Source organism: Paralichthys olivaceus, chromosome 2 (genome assembly GCF_024713975.1).
Source record: "Paralichthys olivaceus isolate ysfri-2021 chromosome 2, ASM2471397v2, whole genome shotgun sequence".
NCBI lineage: Eukaryota > Metazoa > Chordata > Actinopteri > Pleuronectiformes > Paralichthyidae > Paralichthys > Paralichthys olivaceus.
The window spans coordinates 7,472,916-7,493,097 of NC_091094.1; the positions used below are offsets into that span (position 1 = coordinate 7,472,916).

Sequence of the window (20,182 nt, forward strand, 5' to 3'; positions counted from 1 at the left end):
TTGCAAGCAAGCATTAATAAATACTGTTACCAACTAATAAAATCTGAAATTGTGTTAAATCACCATATTTTCTGTAAATAACAAATACGTTATTTTGGCTATGAAAAGTAATTGAAAGTCTATTGTAGATTGATCTTTGAAATATCAATACATTTGAAGTAAAAACTAATTCCACTGATTGACTGTATTGTGAATATATACACAAAGTGGTTTTAAATATGTACAGCCACAGTGTGTCCTCTAGAGGTCAGTATTTAATAAATTGCTTCCAGCGGACCAGGAAATAAGAGTCCTCAGATATTTGATTCTTTTGTGTTTCTCTTGTATATGTGCACACACACAATAAAGTGGGTTAAATTGCATCATTGTGAACTCGATCAGTTGGCACCAGCTGTAAAAATGCAACAACCTTTGCACTGTTTGTAAATGTAAACATTTTGTGAGTTCAGTTTCCGTTTGTAAAATTACACGTACAGTAGTCTCATGATCACATGGAAGATATGGTGTTTTTAAAATTTGTAAAAAAAAAAACATTACTGCTCTAACGATATTATAAAGATTTTCTTGGTGCATTTAGTCTATAGATGGTAAATACATGTACAGTGTTGAGGTATATTTAAAAGAAGAGACATTGTGCTCCTTAGCTGCAGAGGAGTGAAGAAACCTTTAACTGGACTGAACTCTTTGCTATTTTGCGCCCTGTGTGTTGCCTCAACTCTAAACACTCTTCTTGTGGTATGTTGTTTAAGTGATGCAACTCAAGATAGAGAAAGTTGGAGTAGTGAAAGTGGAGAGTAAATACTGGTGATGACTACAGATATCTTATCTGTGTGTACTATAAAGTCACAGTTTACTGCGTGTCTCTCTCACACACTACAGTCGCTCCATGTGCCCTGACTCTGACTTGGATATCCGTCACACTAAAGCTCCCACCTGGTTGCTGGGGAAAAGTTGGCTGGGTACCGGGATGGGTCACCTCTCCTTTGCTCAGCTCACCTAATTAACATTCCAGTGTAGGACAGCAGGGCTGCATCCCAAATCCAGCACAGGCATGTCTGGTCCTAAAGCAAAGCCCCATCTTTCTCAGCCTCCATAAACACAGGCTCAGGTTGATGAGCTGCGAGGGGCCACGTCCTCACTGCGGTCACTGCCAGCACGGCCACTTCCTCTCCTGTACTCTGCTCTCTGCAGGGACACACTCCACTACAGTAGACATACATTTAAAAGCTTGCATTATTGTTGTAAAACCACCATTGTTATTTGGTGCAATAAATATTAATGATAGTTTGTACAGGTCACATATTTTTAATTTTTTGCTTTCTCTCAGTTTTTACTGAAAAGTATTTTTTTCTCACTCGTAAGACTTCTGTGCTGCCTGAAATGTCTCTGCTTTTGTTTGTTTTCAAGCACTGACTTCAGGCTTTCTTCTGTAGGACTTTGATAAAAAAAAAATTCCCTTTTAAAAATATATATATTTAGAAATATATCATTATATTCCTGCTATTGGTTGAGACCCAAAAAATGGACCTTGGCTCTATGTTGTCATGGTTCAACATACGAATATTTCTGATTTGGATATATTGCATGATATTGTTTACAATTTTACATTATTAAATTATTGTGACAAAGATATGTAACTGAGGTTTGATATTTGACAATTAAATCCTAAACTGAATAATAAATTACGATAAATTAAAAAAAACACAACTAAATATATGAAACGTAAAGTAAGAAAATAAACATTTTAAACTTAAATGCATTTTTCTGTACAAATAACAGGGATCATACTGTTACAAATCAGCAAATCATACCAGCAATAACACTTTTGGTAAATTTGTGTGAAAGGCTCATATAGGGCAATATTTAAATCGATCAGGCTCTAATAAAAATAAATCTCAGAGGAGTTGTATGCATTTCTTTTGCCCAACCTGGAATTAATTTAAAATGCATGTAATCTGATGCAGATTTGCAAGACCCTTCCTCTGTGATGTCATGTGGGAGGCACTTGTGATAGAGCGCAACATAAATAAATGAACTTGAACTTGAAAAGGTTTGCTGCAGCCACATGCTCCTCTGGGTCGGACCTGTGCCGTACTTTATGACTGTGTGGTGTAAAATGGCAGAAACACAATAACACACATGGTTTCATGGTTGCAATGCCATGGTTCCAATGTTGTATGAAGAGATGACAAAACTGAGGTCGAGGAGGGAGCACCCAACCCGTCATGAGAAATTTACGACCTATTGCAAGAAGGAAGAAAGCAAACTGTGTTCGTCCAGCCTTCCATTTTCTTGTCTTCATCAGCGACGACTCCCATCACTGATAACTGGTCGCAAAACTACCAACTGAGCACTCATTTTGTCCAATCTTTCATATTCTGTTGCTGTACTTTTCTTTTCCTCGCTCTAGATTTAGCCCAGGTCATGAGACGGGCCTAGAATAGGAGGTCAGGCCCCCGTGCTGAGCCTCCTAAAGACCACAGCTGGAGCTGGCTCAAGGCGAGACAAGAGGAACGGCCCGATGACGAGTGTTATCGCCATCATCACCTGCTCACTGTAAAGCAATTTGTTATGTAGTTGTCACTGGAAAGTCCATATCTTGTCCTCGGGTAAAGAAAGACATGGTCACATGTAATGAGGATCCAAGTGTCACTCCAAATCCAGATAAGACATAACTGAAGGACAAACAGCTGGGGCTATTGAATATAGAATAAGAGACATAGATTTGAAAGCATGTTGTCTGCACTGCTGAGAACTTAGAGAATAAAAAGATGAAAAATAACGAAGTGCTAATCATACAATGTATAATTTGCAAAGTCCTACTGAACTCCCAGAAAACAGATTACACACACACACACACACACACACACACACACACATTGACCTTTACTTAGGCTCTAACTAACACCCCTCTGATTTAAATCACCTCACGCTCTTATACACACATAATGCCTGAGCTCTTCTCTACCTGCTGGACAAACACTGCACCGAGTGACTCACTGAAGTCGCACAGACACAAGCCAGAGATGTCCTTGTCATATGTTTCCACATTCAATGAGTTAAACTTGTTCTCGGACTGGACGACACACCAGTAGAGGTTCAAGTGCTTGAAGCAACATATTTCTCTCTCCCAAGTCATTAGACTTAAAGGCAACTGTTAAACATTTTCCAATGTGAAAACACCTTGTATTGATTAGTGTTAGAGTATTAGAAGTTAATCACTGAGAACATGAAAGAGGTTGATTCTGTGCAGCTAAATTAAGACGCCTCCTCAAACCAGGGACGGACAGATGAAATGTACAATCAGTTAGAAATAGCATATTTGAGCCTTACTCACGAAAGAAAAGAGTAGAAGTAGAGAGAAAAAAGTAGTTCGCTTTAAAACAAAATATGAAGCCTTTCAATATTCTTTGCCCTTATCCGTGCCCAATAAAGTGATACCACCAGTTAAGCAACACCATCAGTTGCAAACTGAGATTGTGACGTGCACGTAGGTGATTTTCTCTGCAACTACAACTCCAATCGATCTCACTATACTTCAACCACCTCCACAGATGATGAGGGGCCGTGTTATTTTGGGGTCAGAGGCTGAAAGGTTTAGTAAAAACCTCTGATCTAAAGCGAGGGTCTGATGAGAGAGGACGAGGTCTAGTGTACAAGTTGTAAACCTCTTTTAGGTAAAAATGTGATGCTTGATTTTGGGCTATATAAAATACCACGACTGCTTAAATGAGGACGACATATATTGTAGGTGCTCAATGAAACTGCCTCTCAGGAATAAAGTTTGATTTGTGGACTGAAAGCATTGTAGTTTTACAATTGTTACAGATTGTTTTGTGAATAAAATAGTGAACTACCTGTAATAACTCAAAACTAAGGGACGTCTTTCCACATATTTGATGTTTGCTTAAAAAAGATGAAAACCAATTGGTTATCAAAATGATAAAGGCAATTTTCTGTTAATGATAATTGAGTGCAGGCTCAATTCTCCTCATTACTCTCATTAATAAATGCATAGACTATATTACTGGGCAGAGCTCAGTGGGGCAAATGAATGCGTTGATTTGAAAGTGGCCGACAATCACAGACAGGAATGACCTAAATATATACCGCTGCTGTCTGCAGGTCTGCATACCGCTGTTTGTAATGTTCTGACAAAGGGGGAGGTGGGCGAGGTGGGGGTAGGGTCAGGGACAGCTGACGCACCGGAGCGCAGAGCGTTTCTTTGCGCATCCTTACTCCGGCTCCAGGAGGAAAGGTGCGCACAGGGTCCGTCCCATCCTCTGGAAATACTTCTCCCACTTTGACTCATCTGACGTTCGCGACTTTTATCACGTTATCACTCGTGTCTCATGTTGTTCAGAAGAACTTCCTGCAGCATTAGTGGCTTTAAATTCGGTGCGCAACAGCTGAGGGGAGAAGGTGAATCAATACCAGACTCTTTAAAAACCTCGCAGCTTTGTCAGTAAGAACAATGTGGGACGCCAGAGAAGATAATGGATGTACAGCTCGGCTTTAATAAACTCTCAGCGCTTCACTGATGGAGATAAATCCACGTTTTCTCCTTGGGAAGTTTCTTTTGTCTCCCAATGATGGACGGAGGACAGCCGTCATGGACTCTCACACCTGAGTGTGCAGCCTCTGTCAACACATGAGAGGAGGAACCGTGTTTTGTCTGATGGGATCTCGAGGTGTGTCAGACAGCAGCAGGGCTATGGGGATCAGACATGGGACAAAGATACAGCATCACTCCAAACCCATCGCGAAAATATACTGCACTTTTATTTTGCTTCTGCTCATTTTCACACCGAGAGTGGATTCTTCATGGTGGTGAGTGACATCTGTTTCATTTGCAGTCACCACGATTTACTCACACATCTTTAAAACTAACATGCATGCAACTGCTGCAGAATTTAAGACACACACATGCCTAACACTTTAATTTTTAACACATGTATTTAAATACACAAACTGTTTCTGTGCTGCACCTGACACTATACATTTAATTCATCACAATCATTTGATTCAATGTATAAAAATGGAAATAGATAAAATAAGAAGTGTTGTGTGTATATCATCAATCTCACCTGAGAAACTTAATTGGAAACTCTACCTTTAATGAAGCCAAATTTTGTGTCTCTTTGCCAACACACCTAAAATACCCAGTTTGCCAGTTTCTGTCCACGCTCATGAAAATGTCTCATCATCTTATCATACTTTTTCTCTGTGGTGGAATTTTGATGCAAACTGAGATGTTCAGCACAGCAAATGTGTGTCATGTGTTTATGAAGATTAATGGTGTTGGGGCTGGTCTCCCCTATCCATCCATCTTTCTCAGAGCAAGTGGCAGGTGCAGGCGCTGGTGCATGAATAAATGCCCCTTGATGATTTCTCCTGAGACTTTAAACGTCCAGAGGGTAAAACAACAACATTGGAGAGGGACAGTTGTCGGCCTGAATGAAATGCAGAAAAGTTTTTGAATTTCATTTTCACTGCAGAAAATATGAAAATGTTAATGATGTGGTTTTTGCTGGGAAAACCAGCACTTTGCCTTTTGTCCAGAGAATATGATTTGTATGTGGAGGGTAAGTCTGCACCACAATGCTTCACATGACACAATTTACATTCATAAAAAAATTTCCGCTCCTAGGATTAGGAATTTGCACATGGCTGTATTGAAATTAAAATATTTTAATTAGCTGTTCAGCCCTAGACAGTCTGCGCCCCCCTGAAATAATTATGGTCATGCATCAGGTCACATTCACAAATACACTGGATGTGCACTTTATAAGAAACACATTTTTTTTCCTTGGGATGCAGGACTGTTATTCAATTTGCATCTGTTTTACAGATGGATTTAGATTAAAAAACACACCCTTTGTAAATAATGCTGCAAATGGTTATTTCCCAAGAGAGCCATAGGGATATAGGTTATCCTATTTGCAATTGTGTAATTTCTTTGCTGTGTTATGCAAATACATCAAGAAACTGATTAAATCACTGAGAAATTCCAGAGAAAAGGCGAGGGACCGAGCAGCAGAGGCTTGGAAGCTTCATATCTGGGTGATTCATACTTAATTAACCCTGGTTTGTATTGTTACACCATATTTTTAAACTGTTGTTATAATTTAGATAACTGCCATGTGTCTTGCTGCAGGACGACACACTTCCTTCCCTCTTCCCTGACAGTCGGGGGGTCTTTGGTACGGCACACAATAAACACAAGTAGTGCTCCTGCTCTGCTTTACTGCTCAGGCAGAGAGTTGCAGCTAGAACGGGACTGGGACAGCCATAACAGGAGTGGAAACTGCCTGCCACGTCTGTTGCTGTCTCGGTGGCCAGGCGACACAAATGTGGTGGCGATTAGCGACTATAATGATATCCGGATGGAGAGTGGAGCGTGCAGGCTTGGGGGGGGGGGGGGGGGGGGGGGGTCTGCAGCATCATATGGTGGATCTGTGAGGCTGGGAGCGGAGAGAGGCCTGAGAGCCATTTGTACTGTAGATGACTGTCATCATGTCCTGCTGATAAGACCCCCTCGCCCCCCCCGGCCGCGTGTTACAATAACAGCAGCATGTGATCCACCCTTTTAAGAGTTGCTACAAAGTCAAGGGATTATGTGTGAATAGAGCAGGAAGCAATGGGCCTGTCACAGGGAAAGAGGTGCTTTTCACTGAACGTGAGGAATTTAATAATCTCTTCTACATCCTGAACGTCCAAGTCTTAAGTAGAAGAAGAGTATGGAAGTTAAGAATAATGTGCAACTGCCAGTGATCTCGATTGAAAGGAAATCCAGACAGTTTGCGGAACACTTGCTTATTTTATATTGATTCTTTCTTAATAGCCACATATGTATCTTGAGTGTTAGATAAAGAGATTAATATCACTCTTTTGTCAAAGTCAGCTTTATTAGCTTAGCTGTTTGGTTAATTGTAATGAAAACTAATGTTTAAAAAACTTGAATCACTATTTTACTCACCCACCATTAAATATCTATGTCCTTCGAGCAATCAAGATGTGTTAAAAACCAGACAACTCAGTGCTCAAGTTCACTCTACAACCATTTATCTCAAATTGGTTGGGTTTCGACTGACAGAGGAGCTTCACTGAAGCTTTGACATTAAGATGACTGCTGCTGAGATATTTAACAAACTGGACAGTTGTGATGTGTAATAACACTTTTCATTGCTATTTTGCATTTTGTCTGTGGCTGTTAATACAGTGACTCTTGGAATTCAAAAATCAACTGTGGGTTTCCAGACCTTATCGAAAATGCAAACTAGTCGGACAATGCCAGACTAAGCCTGAACATAGATTCACATATTTTCCTTTCAGATGGTGCGTTTTGCACTAAATTACCTCTAATGCTACTCCATAGAGTTCTGTTAAATACCAAGGTCTTATAGATTTCATGTCCTGAGTTTTTGTTGCAGGTATCTCCCACTTGTGAAAAAAACTAGAAACAAAACCAGAGGCAAAAGGGCAACACAATTACAATTGGACAAGTTAATCCTAATAAAACCTTATGTCAACACTTTTACAGTTGATTCAAATAATTTAACCATTAGAATTACAATATTTAGCTGTTTGTATTCTGTTGACATTATATGAATGACTCAAAAGAGCAAGCAAAATCACCCTTAATGATTGACCAATGACCTCATCTGGTTAAATGAACATTACTGTTCTGTTGGTGACAAAAATGGCAAAGTGCACCTTTAACACATCATCATGAATATTGCAGGTACATCGGGGCCCTGGGTGCTCGTGTGATCTGTGACAACATTCCCGGCCTGGTGAACAAGCAGCGGCAGCTCTGCCAGCGGCACCCGGACCTGATGCAGTCCATCGGGGAGGGAGCCAAAGAGTGGATCAGAGAGTGCCAGCACCAGTTCAGAAACCACCGCTGGAACTGCAGCACGCTGGAGCGAGACCACACTGTGTTTGGCAGAGTGATGCTGCGAAGTGAGTCTGCACATGTGCGACTGGGATTTCTATCTGTGTGGTTTCTTTTTGTGTGTGCGTGACACTGGTTTGTTTATCTCAGTGACACTGGAGTTAATCATCCTCGTAAATGTCTCCGCTCTTTGCAGATAAGCAAAGAATTAATAGGTGTCTTTTTAAAATTAACTTTGTCCCAAAATACAAACAGAAAGAGAAAGTGCTGTGTTTCTTTTAAAAAAAACTTCTCTGGAATGAGGGAAGATTGGGAAAGTGGCTGTTCTCTGAAAACAAGTAGCAGATCGAGAGATCCACGCTGGTGATGTATAAACAGTAATAGGAGATGTAAATATTTGGGTAGATGTTTCTGGCTGCCAGACAAAGTTTTACTCCCTGACATATCGCCTGTGTTCTGCTTCATTGCGTGAGCAGGAATGAGGACGGGAGGTGGGTGGGAATGCCAGACCAAATAACCTCCAAAATCTCCTCTTGTCTGAAATGAAAACACAGCCCAGTGACTGAGAAAGCTGCCATCTGTGCAAATTAAAAGGTGAAAGGAGAGTCGGCTGGACTGTGATGTTGTAGCTGATATGCCGTTACCTCTGTCTGGACCATCCACCATAAATGGACTGATTTCTGTGCTCCTGCTGTCTGGAATATACTTGAGAAAAGGCTGCTTTACTGAACAGCAACACAGTGCACAAAAGAGCAGTTCGAATCTTACCAAAAATAGTAACAAAACCAGCTGCATTGCAATGTTTGACAGCATATGAAACACTGTCATATATAAAACTAGAATGGCACTCAGTGGAGCGCATACCTCTGCCAAGGCCCAACAGTCCTATTAAACTCAATCAAGCTGCACCAAATCCCCCCCACAATATGTTTATATTTAATCCAGATCCATGAATTATTCCCTGGAAAAATCAGTGAAAATGTAAAAAGAAAAACGCCCTAATGGAAGTGAAAAAACATTCTTGGATCTGCCACCTTGTTCAGATTGGCACCACAATTGTACGGGTTCTTTCTTAGCCCATGTCTCATCTTTCTACCAAGTTTTGTGAAAATCTGTTGTGTAGTTTTTGTGTAATACTGCTGGCAATCAAACAAGCAAACCAACACAGGTAAAAACATAACTGCTTTGGTGGAGGTAATAAAAGTTGACATTCTCTGATCAAACTTCTTATTTCTTTGCGCCCAGGCAGCCAAGAGGCAGCGTTCGTGTATGCCATCTCCTCGGCAGGGGTGGTCTACGCCATCACCAGGGCTTGCAGCGTGGGGGAGCTTAAGATCTGCAACTGTGACAGCCACAAGCGTGGACGAGCAAGTGACGACAGGGGCAATTTTGACTGGGGTGGATGCAGCGACAACATCAACTATGGCATAAAGTTTGCCAAGGCTTTCGTAGACGCCAGGGAGAGGATGGTGAAAGACGCCCGTGCACTGATGAACCTGCACAACAACCGGTGTGGTCGGATGGTGAGTGGAAGCTTTAGTTTTTACACCTGTTTCCTTTGTCACATGATGTAGAAACAAACCATGTTTTACTTAACACAGATTAGGATTGATTCTGCACTGTTCAAATAACTTTAACCAAATTTTCTCTTCTATACAACAGGTTGCTTGTTCTAATTTTTTATATCGGCTGATCTCTGTAACGGAAATATTTAACTACCTTACATTGGTATCATAATTGGCCCCATTAAAACTCATACCAGTGAAGGATTTAAGCTAACAACTGCGATCACACTTAAATCAAGCCACGGGCAACATCCTCGGCTTAACACCCTGTCACCTCTGACCCCTGCTCTAGGCAGTGAAGCGGTTTATGAAGCTGGAGTGCAAGTGTCATGGGGTCAGCGGCTCCTGTTCTCTGAGAACCTGTTGGCTGGCCATGTCTGACTTCAGGAGAACTGGAGACTACCTCCGCAAGAAGTACAACACGGCCATCGAGGTGACCATGAACCAGGACGGGACGGGATTTATGGTGGCTGACAGGGACTTCAAGGGAAGCACCAAGAATGAGTTAGTATACGTGGAGAACTCGCCAGATTACTGTCTCATGGACCGAGCAGCTGGTGAGTGAATGAATGAAAAGACTTAAGAATTAGTTTTTTTGAAAAACTTGTGTTTATACAATAAGAAGACACAGACACACACACGGCATTAAAAAAGTAAAAGAGAAAGTATAGGTGACTGAAACTGTATGATGATGATCAACATTTTCTGACATGCTGTATTCTGAAATCTCTTCTCTACTTATCCAGTTTTCCACCATAGATGATCAAAATTTTGTTTGCGGCCCTTGCACGTCTACAGCCCCCCCCCCCCCTTATTACTTCCACCAAGAAGGTTGTTTTCATCGACATTTTGTTTGTTTGTTAGCTAGTAGGATTTTGCAAAAATCACTTAACCGATTTCAATTAAATTCTGTGGAGGGGTGGGGCATGACGCACAAAAGAAAAATTAATTTTGTGAAGTGGATCCAGGGATTTTTTTTCGTTAACCCTGCAAAATGGGTGTTAGCCTTGGCAGAGGGATATGCACAGTCTAGTGGGCTTTCATTTAACTGGGTTCTACATCAGCAAAACACCTAAAGTCTTAATTTTGATATTCAATTCCATGTTTATGAGGTTTTTTAGAAATAATTAATAGATTAAAAAAAATTCTTGTTTTAATCTACATTGTACAAAGACAAACATAGTTGGTTGGATGACACATTTTTAAAATCTACGAGAATTTGACGCATCCACTGAAGGCTTGCATTCCTCCGCAGCTTAAAGTTCAATCATTTGACCTTTAACATCTCCTTTAATTCCGAGTGTTTGCTTTGTCTTGTTAAGCTCCGTCTCTCTCCTCCAATCCAGCCTCTTCAATAGAGCGTGAAGGAGCTCACTAACTCACTGTTAATAGTTTAGGGAAGTTGTCATAGTGCATATGTGGGGGAGACACGATGGTTCTGATTTAAACAGATTCTCCCACACCTCCCTGCTGCTAGCATGGTTACAGGTTGGTGGTACAACCTGAGGGGTAATGAAGGTGTGTTCACTGAAAGGAAAGGCCATTCTTCCTTGTTAAAATTGATCTTAAAAAAAAAAAAAAAGAGCTCCTCACAACTAATCTCCATTGTATAGGAATTCACAGCCTAAGGATACATGCAGGCTTATTTGTCAAATCTCTCCTTTGGTCAGTAGTAAGTGCCACTCCCTAGAGCCTGAGGGGGATATCTCATCGTTTCCCTGACCCTTTACTTCAGGGATGTGCTGTTATTAGTCGTGGCATCTGATCTTAGGCCTGGGATTTTACACCTGAGTACATGATGGACACCTTTGTGTTTGGGTCTGAGACGATTCTGTCAGGGAGCCTGGAAGCCTAAACCCCACTGAAGAGTGTGGGAACTCTGATACTTCACTTTGTAAAAATAGTTTCAGTTTTCAGCTTGAAACTTCAGAGGTGATCACCTGCCAACATTTGCTCTTCTGAACAGCTATGTCATCACTTGAGGACAAACAATAAGCAGCCAACTATCTAGAGTTACTGTAACAGCAACAGAAATGGTGAGAGTAATTCCTGAAAAACAGCACAGAGAACCTACTTCTTTTAAAGCTGCACTAATGTGCTGTATATTTCCATGTATATAATACACATACAGCTTTGTGTAATGTTTAAGGGGTTAAAGCCATAGAGAAGTATCCCAACTCAGAGTCCACTGGCTATTTTCTGATGACAAATTAAACTCTGGGGGCAATTGCCAATATTTTGGGACTTCTAGTGTTGAGTCAGACAGTGGATATCCAGGCCAAAACTCCTTCTGTTCGACGCACACTGTTTACAGTCCAACTAGTTTCTTTTATCACACAATTTGAATGTTTCTCCACACAAAATACAACAGTGATACCTTTTGTAGGCATTTCAGGGCCAGATGACATTTTGGATGATATCTTTTACCAGCTAACAGCAAATGAATGCAGATAAATAAAAGTCTTCCACCTCTTTCGTTCTCAACAGGAACCAAAGCTTGCTCAAATGCGATTTTGGAAACCAGAAAACTTTGCAGCCCCCTCATATTCGTATAATCTTATATCTAGCATATTTACATGTAAAGTCTGTTTGTAGAGATAACCAACCGCATGACTATGATATATTCTACTGCGTCCATGTTCGTACAAATCTTCGCTACTCATTTTTTTAAACATAATTAATATTAATTTTGCATTTACAAAATTACCATATCATGTACTGTCCGTATTTAACTGAAGTCTGACAAATTGTGTTTCCTACAAATATACATGAATTTCTGTCAGACTGGATGATGAGTATTTTTACTCAAAAACTGCAGCATTTAACTCCTTTGATCTCTTTACAGGCTCCTTGGGCACAGCGGGCAGAGTGTGCAACAAGTCTTCAAGAGGCACGGACGGCTGTGAGGTCATGTGCTGTGGGCGTGGCTACGACACAATGCGAGTCAAGCGCGTCACCAAGTGCGAGTGCAAGTTCAAGTGGTGCTGCGCTGTGGAGTGCCAAGACTGTGAGGACATGGTGGACATTCACACCTGCAAGCCCCACAAGCGACCGGACTGGCTGGACATAACCTAAAAAGGAGGAGCCGTCACCACAGTCACCACTGACTCATTAACCCCTGCGCTTTTGACTGCATTTTATAACGAGATATATGATTGGGATCCTTTAACTGTAATACCTCTGACTTTTGAGCCTTTGACACTTCAGAAGCTTTTTGCTAAACTGGAAAATATACCAGTTACTATGTGTTGCTTTTATCTAAGAACAATTTGATGAAAAAAAAAACAGACTTGTAAATGCACCGTTTGTTTAGGAAGAAATATGAGGTAATGTCTTCTTGATTTATGTAAAGATGATGTGAGCACATAATTGAGCTCAAACTCATGATCATAGTAATGATCATAATAGCAATTTTTGCCTTAAGAAATAGAGATGGAAATATCTTTCAGATTTTGTACAAACACTGACACATTTAAATGACATTAAACCATTGTATGGTTCTGCAACAAATCATGTAAAAAAAAACAAAGACTGTTTGCTTTTGATTAATGCAACTATAACAAACTAACAACCGGTTGTTTCTTGACAAAGGACAAATACTTGCACTGTGAAAACAAAGGAACAAAAAGCAGGAGAATAATAAAGTAAGTTCAGTTGCAATGGCAGCGCTCTGTACAGCGGTGGTTCTCAGGAGAAAAAAGGGCACACCAATAGGACAAAAGAAGTTTCAAATGGACTGTGGACTGTTGTCTGGAAGAGTCAACATGTTCACACATCATCCTACGTATCTGAATCTCAATAACTAACTAACTAACTGGAGTTGTCTCATGCAAATAGTTTCATTTTTTACCAACAGCTAGCAACTGTCCAGATCATAGACTATATATAAAGATATGATGCTATGAAGTATTAAGGTCCTGCTGATACATGCTTTTGATCAATTGCAAGTCAGTCTCAGCTGTCAATCATGACTTTTCAACCTGTTTTTAAACACATCCATTGTCTTCCACTTATCTGGGCACTGAGGTAGCCGCCCAAGTCGGGTATCCTGAACATCCCTCTCCATAGCAGAGCTTTCCAGCTATCCTGGGGAATTCTGAGGCATTCCTAGACCAGATGGGATATTTAGTCCTGCCAGCAAGTTCTAGGTGTACCCCAAGGTCTCCTCCCTGTTGGGCATGCCCAGTAAACCTCCAAAGGAAGGCTCTCAGGAGGCATCCTCACTAAATGCCTGAGAAAAATGTATACAATGTGTACCTTGACTTTTTATTTGGCCAATATTTCATCTGCGATCATGGAAGAATGAGGGTTTATGATCTATACTGCAGCCAGCCATGCAATTAAAGTGATTTGGCTTCACTTTGTCATGTCTTCCATCATTATAAACCAGCGATGGCTCAGACAGACAAAAGTTATGTATCAAAACCAGCCCCCATAGTCAGTCCAGTGAGGCCTTTGGGACAAAATAATGTTGGTATGAAGTTGAAGCCAGTTCAACTTTTGTCAGAGCACAATGTAATGTCATCTGACAAGCATGAGCCAGTTGAGCATATTCCGAGTTGATTTGTTTGAGACAAGAATGATGCAATTCCAAATTAAAATCGATGACAGTAATATTATGTTTGAAGTGATGACTTTTCGAAGTTGTAATTTCCTGTTCCCCGCAACAAATTGAGGTGATTGGGTGTAACTCACAGATTTATGTCTCAAACTGGCCTTCAGAAATCCTGTCTCATCTAATGCTCCACCAACACAACGCCTTGATTTTTTTTGTCTGAAACAGGGTTGATTTTGATGTGAATACTCTGTTAGTTATCATCATTTAATATAGTGTTAAAACACATTTGTATGCTTGAATATTTTCATCCATCCAAACTTGAGTGGTAAGCAAGACATGAAGGCGGAAGGTTTTAAATTTTGTGTACAGTAAGATATTAAAACAAGTTTAAAGCTGTAAACTTAATATTTCTCATTGCTTGGTCTTCATTACACTACAATACTACACTACTTTCTATTGTTATCACATTGTGGAAGAATCTTTTTACAATGCAATCTTATGCAACTGTGCTTTGAATCCTTTGTACACATATTCACTGGCCCCGACTGGTTTGTGAGAAGTGAAGTATTTCGTGAAATGGAGCCAAGACGTTGCAAAAAGAGCAGTGAAGTAGCTGCAGACCCTGAATTTGACTTTTCAACATCTGGTAATGCAGCTAAACATGATGTTGGGCCATTGGAGACTCAACCCTCTGAGGGGGTTTTGTAGATCTAAATGAATCTGACAACAAGCTGTGGATGCTGAGAGTCAACAAATTGTTTCAAGTCCACGTAATGAGGACGAGAGCCAAAGTAAAGCTCTTTGAACAATGCCAAATGACACGCTGCGTCAAATGTTCACAAGTCAAAAGTTAATTGCAAGCACAAAGGGCTGTGTTGAATGTAAATGAAGAGTATGATGGCTGTGTTTTTCTTTAAGATTACAAAAGGTGAGGGCCGTTCACACACAGTGAGGGCCGTCGTCAGCCTGTCCTTCTCCAGCCTTCAAAACTTCACAGTGCTGCAGTAGTTAGAATGTTTCTGTGTGGAGGTCTCATGTTCTCCCCACAATCCAAAGACAGGCGGGTTAATTGGAAACTCTAAATTGTCTGTGGGTTTGAATGGTTGTCTAAATGAGTCACAGAAATTCGCAGATTCAAGTCACAAACGCAGAAGAAAACAATTTACAGAAATTGTGTTGTTTTGTGTGAAGGAACCACATCCCTAAATTGTGTACTTCGCTGCAGCTTACCAGGTAATATCCCTGCAGTGGATGACCTAATCAAACTATGCTTTGTAATCAGATTCTGCCACAAGGAAATTTGATCCTCAAATCTGTTTACGATCATCCTTTGAGAAGACACTGTCCTGAATTGGGCTTACTCAGAAGAAAACAAGAAATTCAATTGGAAGAGGAAGCAGTGGTGTTTGTGTCCTGCTGTACCACAAATGCCAATTGAATTGCCAATGGATACAACCAGCAATATCGCTGCATCTGTTTATCGCATCCCTGATGCTCAAATATTTCTGACTTCTAATCTCAGAGAATGTTTGAGCCTTTTCTCACAGATGACATTATTTTCTTGTCTGAGTTATACTCAAACTTCTCGCTAATTAATCACTTTAATGCCGGAGAATCCGGTATATAACAGTTTAATTAATAAAATTCTACAACGATAGCCACGAAACGTTTATGTCCAAGTCAATCTTTTGTCTGGTCAGACATTGGTACATCAGTGTCCTGGTGTGTGTTACTGTCTTGGGAGGTATTTTCACCTTGGAAATGCAGGTCCCAAAATACGTTAGTGGTTCTATATTAAACCTTGTTGATCCACCCTCTGTCACTTTCATTAGAGGTCTGTTCTCCTCAAGCTTATATGGCCTGCTATGCTATAGCCCTGATTCAACTTTGGCATGGAGAGGATAAAGATAATGCAACCAACGAGGTTAGTGCTTTAAAGTTCAGTTCATTCAGAGCAGATGGTTTGATATAGAATATATTTCCAGTTGAATTACAGTAGTATTATAGGGCAGTGTTTAAATAAATGAGGAGCGTAATGACTTGCTTTACATGGAGTAGATGAATAATGCTTTGCTGATCATTAAAATGTGTCACAGTATCCATGCTGCTTTGTCCCCCACGATGTGACATCCAGCTGAAGTCTGTAAAAATAACTGGAGTGGCATCAGAGGTATTCTCTGCCATCATAGTGATATCAAATGGGCATCACCACTCAACAGCATTTCAGAGCTAAAATTGGCCCAGGGGAGAGACTAACAGTGTGGTCTACATGGATGTTTCACATTCAGGGAAACTAGCGGAGAGAAATGTTGTAATCTATGCTTAGGAGTCAAAAACAATTCAGCGTTGCATCAATTTCATAACAAACATGTTTAGTTTTCTCCTTGAACTCATCTGACTAGTCCTCCATTCCTCAAACGCTGAGCTCCCTCCAACCATATGATTAATATCTGTGATATACAGCAATATGGGAAATATGTTGATATGTATATTGTGAAATTGTTGGTCTCACGACTATATAGGAAGTGTTGAAAAGGGCTTTCACTGTGTTTCTTGGAATAGAAGGTGACCCTTATGACCCTATCAGCACTAATTAAAAACCCCATGCGCACATGAAGTTGGACTTGACTATAGCTGCTATAGAATAGTGTATTTCTCGTCCTTGCCAAGTGACATCATACTTATAAGTGGAAACAAGTTATATCCACATAAATCTCACAATGTTTCTATAGTGCAGATAAATACTCCTGTAAACTAAATGATCTTTTAATAGCATAAACCACGGAAAAATGCATTGTAGGCATCTAACCTACTAACATCCCTAGTGACATACACTGACTGATTCAGTGTCTTTCTTCCATTCAAGAATTCAGACAGCTAACTATGCGAATTGGATGGCACCGAATTAAATGATCATATGCATAAAACTTATGTGAATTCCGAAACTCATCTACAGCTATTCATTATGTGTAAAATATTTGTATAAAGCAGATATTTGGCATTTAGGCAATGACCTCATCAGTCTCCGCAACATATACAGCAAAATCAGCACAGTAGAGATAGAGGAGATAAGAAACTTCCCCCTAAGCTAAATCAGATGCAGAGCCTGACGCCAGCTATGAGGTGGAATCTGCTTTATATAATCCACAAACACCAGCTGACAAATGCCAACTTTCCTGCAAGGCATCACAGACAGCAATATGAGAAATGAGATGAATAAGTCCTCCAGCAATCCATCTGATGTGCGTGAGCAAAGAAAAGCTGCAGGCTTCAGCTATGTGAAGGGTAATATTAAAAACCTATGCATCTTAAAGGGACAAAAAAGTGTTCACAACACACTTGAAATAGACACACAAGCTGTTAAGCAGCAGCAAGCATGGATACGACTCAGTTGGCAATGAGTGCAGCAGTAGAGTAAACCAGAGCCACATGATGACTGGACAAATGGAGAATGTCGTGAAAGTTAAGATTAATAACCATATATTAGTTTCTAAACTGCCATGTTTGAAAGGGGATCATAAAAACAAAAGATTGATAAATAAGGAAAAGTCACACCATCTTGTGCACAGTCATGGATCTCAATCTGCGTAATGTAATAGATTTTTTTCAACTGAATCCGCAAATGATTCCCTGGGGATTCAGTGAAAATGTCAAAAACATATCTCGTAAAGTTAAAGGAAGTGATATCCTGGATCCACCCCTTTCTCCAGATCTGTGACAAATTGTCATGTGTTCTTTCTTGGCCCATATACCATCCTTTTACCAGACCACTTCCTGTTTGGTCGAAACCCTTCAGCATTTTTTAGTGGAAACCTGCTGACAAACAAACCAATTCACAAACGAACAGCAGAGAAAGCAGCAGCCAGCCATGTCCAAAAACCACTTCAACACATAGGACTCAAAATACTCTGAGCATGAGTGTAGAGGTTGATCACCAGGAAATCATGAATCATCAGAACCAACTGTGCCAAAGAACAAGCAAAAACAAAGTAGCTGCAAGGAATCAAGAACACAAACACGAGCCGAACACAGACAAGACGTCAAACAGGCCACAAAGAACTTACCTTGATAAATGAAGGAGGAAACCTTTGTCCCCTGAGCTGGTGTGAGGCCGGACATGAGGACAGCTTCCTGTTTTAATGTGTTGTAGCAGCAACAGAGAGCTAACTGCTCCTGTCTGGGGCTTTGGATTGTTAGCTTCTTAATAAAATGTCCCATTAGTAACTGTTGGCTGGTTAGCTTCTTCACTATATGTCACATTAGCAACTGTTGGCCGGTTAGCTTCTTCACTATATGTCACATTAGCAACTGTTGGCTGGTTAGCTTCTTCACTATATGTCCCATTAGCAACTGTTGGCTGGTTAGCTTCTTCACTATATGTCACATTAGCAACTGTTGGCTGGTTAGCTTCTGCACTATATGTCACATTAGCAACTGTTGACTGGTTAGCTTCTTCACTATATGTCACATTAGCAACTGTTGACTGGTTAGCTTCTGCACTATATGTCACATTAGCAACTGTTGACTGGTTAGCTTCTTCACTATATGTCACATTAGCAACTGTCTGCTGGTTAGCTTCTTCACTATATGTCCCATTAGCAACTGTCTGCTGGTTAGCTTCTTCACTATATGTCACATTAGCAACTGTTGACTGGTTAGCTTCTGCACTATATGTCACATTAGCAACTGTTGACTGGTTAGCTTCTTCACTATATGTCCCATTAGCAACTGTCTGCTGGTTAGCTTCTTCACTATATGTCACATTAGCAACTGTTGACTGGTTAGCTTCTGCACTATATGTCACATTAGCAACTGTTGACTGGTTAGCTTCTTCACTATATGTCACATTAGCAACTGTTGACTGGTTAGCTTCTTCACTATATGTCACATTAGCAACTGTTGGCTGGTTAGCTTCTTCACTATATGTCACATTAGCAACTGTTGGCTGGTTAGCTTCATAAAATACTACTATGATCAATGGTGGAAGTAGCTCATTGTTATTAGCAAATGTAGCACGTGGCAAACAGCTTTAATGGCTAACCTGTGGGCTGGGCACTTCCCTTTAAATACCCCGCCTCTTCACAGAGGTTAGATATGTGATTCAGCCACGTGACTAGATCACATGATCCCCCCCCCCACACACACACACTCACACACATTCACACAACTCTATGATAAACATCTTTTCTTTTCTTGACATGTTGTAAACTTCTGAGTTTCATGTGATTCTTTTTGAGTTTTAGTGTCGTACGTGACGTAAGTAGATGTGTGGGACAAAGACAAAATGGCAGCACTTTTGAAAGACCCAGTCATCGTCTCTTTACTTGTTGGTCATCAGGGAATAAACATGGATGAAACCCAACAGTAAATTAAATGTTTGATCTTGGGTTGCACATCGTTCATGTGCACACTTAACTGCGTCATACCGCTCTTTCTCAGATGGAGGACACGTTTGCACAGACCAACAGATAGACATGACTCACCTGACCATGTGAGCAGTATGAGTTCATTTCGTCTGGCAGATTTCCAGACCAACATGTGGTGTGTGTGTGTGTGTGTGTGTGTGTGTGTGTGACCTTCAATGACATATACGGCCCTGAGCTCATTCACTTGAGTTCATTGATGCAGGTCAGGTGAGGGGACAGGGCCGGTTATAAGGTATTAGCCAATAAAAACTCTATTTAGTGGGTCAACTGCCAGAAATGTTTGTGAAACTCCTGCCACACAGGCATATACCTCAAATCCTCATTGCACTATTTCAATTTTCATAGTATTGTACATTCATGGTTATAAATTCTTATCACTATCACGAGAGGATGAATTAAAACATGTATATACTTTCTTTGTCTCACTCTGATTTGTTGTCGTCAGGTTTACCTTCTCTCCCCTGTAGTCCTCACTCGTAACCACTGAGGTCAGCGAGCAACGCAGGTTTTAACGCGCTGCACGAAACCCGCTCTGACACGGAGCGCAAACACTTCAGCACTTGTCAACAGCACTCGGCAGTGATTTTCATTACTGATGCCACTTAAGTGCGAGTGTATAGACTATGATTGTGGCACTAGTGGTTCATTGGGAACATGCCAAGTAAACCATCTGCTGATGTTGGCGGAGTGGTATAATCATAATGATGGGCACGATGGCTCTCAGCTTTATATAGTC

The 20,182-nt window shown here is 40.6% G+C and overlaps 2 protein-coding genes across 2 annotated transcripts in view; one reads left to right on the forward strand and one right to left on the reverse strand.

Annotated features, from left to right (window-relative positions):
* The window catches only part of LOC109635446 (A-type voltage-gated potassium channel KCND3-like), a 120,559-nt gene extending 100,672 nt beyond the window's left edge, over positions 1-19,887 (reverse strand). Inside the window, exon 1 of the mRNA XM_069533870.1 lies at positions 18,085-19,887. The gene's annotated coding sequence lies outside the window, so the exon portion shown is untranslated. The remainder of the gene's footprint in view (positions 1-18,084) is intronic.
* Positions 4,190-14,420, forward strand: LOC109635578 (protein Wnt-2b-A-like). Its single transcript, XM_020096858.2, has 5 exons — positions 4,190-4,830; positions 7,745-7,965; positions 9,143-9,420; positions 9,755-10,019; positions 12,308-14,420. The coding sequence occupies exons 1-5, from the start codon at positions 4,652-4,654 to the stop codon at positions 12,535-12,537; spliced, it is 1,173 nt and encodes a 390-aa protein (XP_019952417.2). The 5' UTR covers positions 4,190-4,651; the 3' UTR covers positions 12,538-14,420.
* Positions 19,888-20,182: the final 295 nt, after the last annotated feature.